This window comes from Geospiza fortis, unplaced genomic scaffold (assembly GCF_000277835.1).
Source record: "Geospiza fortis unplaced genomic scaffold, GeoFor_1.0 scaffold722, whole genome shotgun sequence".
Lineage (NCBI taxonomy): Eukaryota > Metazoa > Chordata > Aves > Passeriformes > Thraupidae > Geospiza > Geospiza fortis.
This window is the reverse complement of record NW_005054771.1, coordinates 22524-26215: the sequence shown is the minus strand read 5'-3', so window position 1 is coordinate 26215 and position 3692 is coordinate 22524. Positions and strand designations below refer to the sequence as shown.

General features: G+C 41.0%; 1 protein-coding gene across 1 annotated transcript in view; it reads left to right on the top strand.

Moving 5' to 3' along the window:
* Nucleotides 1–3692, top strand: part of LOC102040076 (ras GTPase-activating protein 1) — a gene marked incomplete at its 5' end in the record, with an annotated part of 87248 nt that overhangs the window by 61214 nt on the left and 22342 nt on the right. Inside the window, one exon of the mRNA XM_005431134.2 lies at nucleotides 786–872. Coding sequence (XP_005431191.2) covers nucleotides 786–872 — 87 coding nt within the window. The remainder of the gene's footprint in view (nucleotides 1–785; nucleotides 873–3692) is intronic.

Sequence of the window (3692 nt, the reverse complement as noted above, 5' to 3'; positions counted from 1 at the left end):
ATGGCCCGGCGGCCCCCGCTGGAAAGGGACCCTAGCTGGCCCCACCAGGAAGGGGGCCCAGCCTATCCCCCACCTCTCTTTAGAGAGCACTTCCGCGTTTTTTTCGTTCTTAAATATGTCATCAGAGAGGCGTTTCCAGCTTTTCTAATTGGCTTAGCAGTGTGCCAATTCTCAGAGCTAGCCAGCAATTGGTTTTGCCAGGCACGGAGGAAGCTGCTAGCAGCTCCTCACAGAGAATCACTTCCATGGCTGACTTTTTCCCTCTTCATCAAAAATCAATTAATACAAAACCAGCACACTTAGTATTAAAAGCTTCATCCTGTTAAGTATATGGTGCATCTCAACATTTTCTGAACTACAACAGAGGGCTCCTATTTTTTTAATAGGAGAAGACTATTACATAACTATTTTTAAACACCTGACCTCTAGTTATGGATGCACAAATTATTATTCATTCAGTTTAAAAGTGGAAAAAAATCAAAGAAAAAAGCCAGCAAACCAAATTTAAAAAAAAAAAATTGAAATGCTACCTAGGGAAATAGGAAAAAAGTATTATAAAACATATAATGCATACATGATTTATCAGAATTTTACCTTCACAAATAGAGTAGTACATTAGTCAAAGACTTTTTTTGCCATTTGTAAATGGACTGCTATAGCAGATTTTTAATTAATTTACAGCTTATGTCCGAATTGGAGGAGATTGGACTAGATGCTTTCTGACCAGCTATTTTTACTCATTAAAATTTTTAAATTAAATTATTCATCAGTTATTATTTTTACAGGACATTGAGATATATTTATGGATGCTTGCAGAAGTCTGTTCAAAACAAGTGGCCAGCTAATACGACAATGAGAACAAGAGTTGTTAGGTAAGTTACTTGTCATTTTATGCTGAAAATAATATTTTTTTGTCTTATTACTGTCATGCTTCAGTGTGCTTATCAATTTTTTCTTTTAGTGACAAAAGTTTTTAGTATTTATATAGATTACAGGAATATTTAAAATTATTGTGGTACTGGGGCATGATATCTCAATTAAGGATCTGCTAGATTCTCAGTCATGTTGTTGGAGAATTTCTAACAGTCTAGTATAGAGGTCAGTATAGCTATACTTAATAGCTTTGACTTTTAATTTACTTGTATTTTGTTAATTTATTTAATCTAAGATCTTGGGAAAGAGAAGTTGTCTCAAAGTGATAGTTAACCTTTTATATCCTCTAATGATTATGTTCCTGTCCTGCCATCTGGGAGGACTGTGCCTTATCCAGGGACTCTTATGTAGTGTGTGTTAATTACTGGAAAAATCTTACACATGCTAAGTGTCCTTTAAAGTGCAGACATAACATGTTAAGGAAACTAATACCTTCTCAGAAAGGTGATTGGACTGTCATTAGATTTCACTGAGGTACTTTCTGCACTGGAATATATAGTTTTCTGCATCAATGAAGGCTCCCTGTGCTGATCACTTGGAATCAGCATTAATTTTGGAAAATACATATTTTTATGCTGTCCCAGTTTTATTTCACTGCTCCAGCCCAATCATGTTAAAACATTCCAGAGTCTCTTTAAAAATGTTGCAAGCTACTGAACCTGACTCCTTTGAACTGGCACCGAGTACAAAAACTCCAGTCTGCATTCATAAATCAATTTAATAAATTGTTCTTTCTTTAACACTACCAGTTGCTAGTGCATGTAAAAAAAAAAACAAACCTTTTGACAAAAATGAGGTCTTGACACTTGTTCTAAACGTTACTGGAGATTTAAAGGTTTCAAAGCCACATCTTTTCTACATTTGCATTACCTTTTTTTTTTTTGCAAGCCTAGCTTTCTAATAGACCCAATATCTGGCACTGATCAGATTTACTGAGGTTAATCTCCCATTGAACAGTGTCTTCCAGATGATTTGTCATTGACACTTGTTTATCACTGTGGCTGGAGACAGAAACGAAGATATGGGAACCCTTCCTTCCTCAGAGTTTCAGTTGATGTTAGTGTCCTTAGTACAGTACCTTCCATGCTTATTTTCCTGTCATTTAGTGTTCATAACAATAGTGACTCAAGATTTTAATGAAGAAAAATTTTTAGTAAAACGCCTGCCAACAGTGTTCTGCAGGAGTTTTGCCTTCAAATTGAGGCTGCTCTCATCAAAAGTGTTTGGGCTAGTCTATTGCAAGCGTATAGAACTTAGAAGCAAATACCATGTCTCTTCCTGTTTCTTCCCATCTCCAGAGAGCACCATGTGGCTTTCCTTAAGTGATACAGCTTACACTGAGAATTTTTCTGGGATCTCTGCTGGATACTATAAATATTGGGTCCCTTTCTCTCTTCATAAGTGGATACTTGTGACTTGTCTCTAGAGTAGAGGTTTGTGGGGGTTTTTGCAGCCTCCAGTGAAGAATATTATCTTTTACTGCACTGGTTTTGGTCCAGGAATAATTACACGTTCAAAGACAGGTGGATAGTTTTTAAGTGCCTGGGTAGCTTGTCTTCTGTAAAATTCAGAACGTGCTGCCATTTCTGTTTCTTTGTAAAAGACCATACATAGGTATTGACTCATTCCTAATTTAGTCAGCTTGACTAGTGTAAGAAGCAGCAAATTTTCTGTCTGCAAGGTCCATCTTGTGTTCATACTCCAATTGTCCTCAGGCTATCTGTTGTTGTTTGAAGCTGGCCCAATGCCAGGTACCCACAAGAGTCACTCGTTCACCCTCCCCTTCCACAGCTGGGCAGAGGAGAGAAAAAAAAAATGAAAAAAGGGTTCATGAGTGAGATAAGGACTGGGAGAAAACATTGCAAGGGCAGAACAGGCTCAACTTAAGGTTGCAAAGTGAATTTATTACTAACAGAATCAGAGGAGGATAATGAGAAGTAAAATAACCCCTTAAAACATGTTTTCCCCCAGCCCCTCCCTCCTTCCCACCAACAGCGCAGGGAGACAGGGCATGTGAGTTTTGGTCAGTTCACCACTGAGATTTTCTTCTGCTGCTCTGGGAGAGGAGTCCTTCCCCTGTGAGTCCATGGGGTCCCTCCCATGGGAGACAGTTCTCTGTGAACTTCTCTGGCATGGGTCCACTCTCACAACCAGCAGTCCTACTGCACCTGCTGCAATATGAATTCCCCCCACGGGCAAACAGTCCTCCCAAAACTGCTGCAACATGGGTCTCTCTTTGCATGGGGTGCAGTCCTCCAAGGACAGGCTGCTCCAGCCTGGAAGCAAGGGGCCCCTCTCTCCACTGGGTCTTCCACTGGAGCACAGCCTCCTCCAGGCATTCACCTGCTCTGGCATGGGTGCCTCCCCCACAGGCTGGGGGTGGATCTCTGCATCCCCCGTGGGCCCATGGGCTTCAGAGGGGCAGCCTGCTTCACCATGGTCTTCACCACAGCCTGCAGAGGAATCTCGGCTCCGGCACCTGGAGCACCTCCTCCTCCTTCACTGACCTTGGTGTTGCTATGTTGTTTTCCCTCACATATTCTTACCTCCTCCTCTTCTCTGACTTGAAGAAAATCTGTGTGTACTTTGTTTTGATTTTCTTCTTAAATATGTCATCACAGAGGCATTACCAACCTATCTAATTGTCCCAGTTTTGTCCAGCAGCATGTCCATCTTTAGAGCCATCAGGGACTGGCTCTGCTGGCCATGGTGGAAGCTTCCAGCAGCTTCTCACAGGACCCATCTCTCTATGGCCCCCC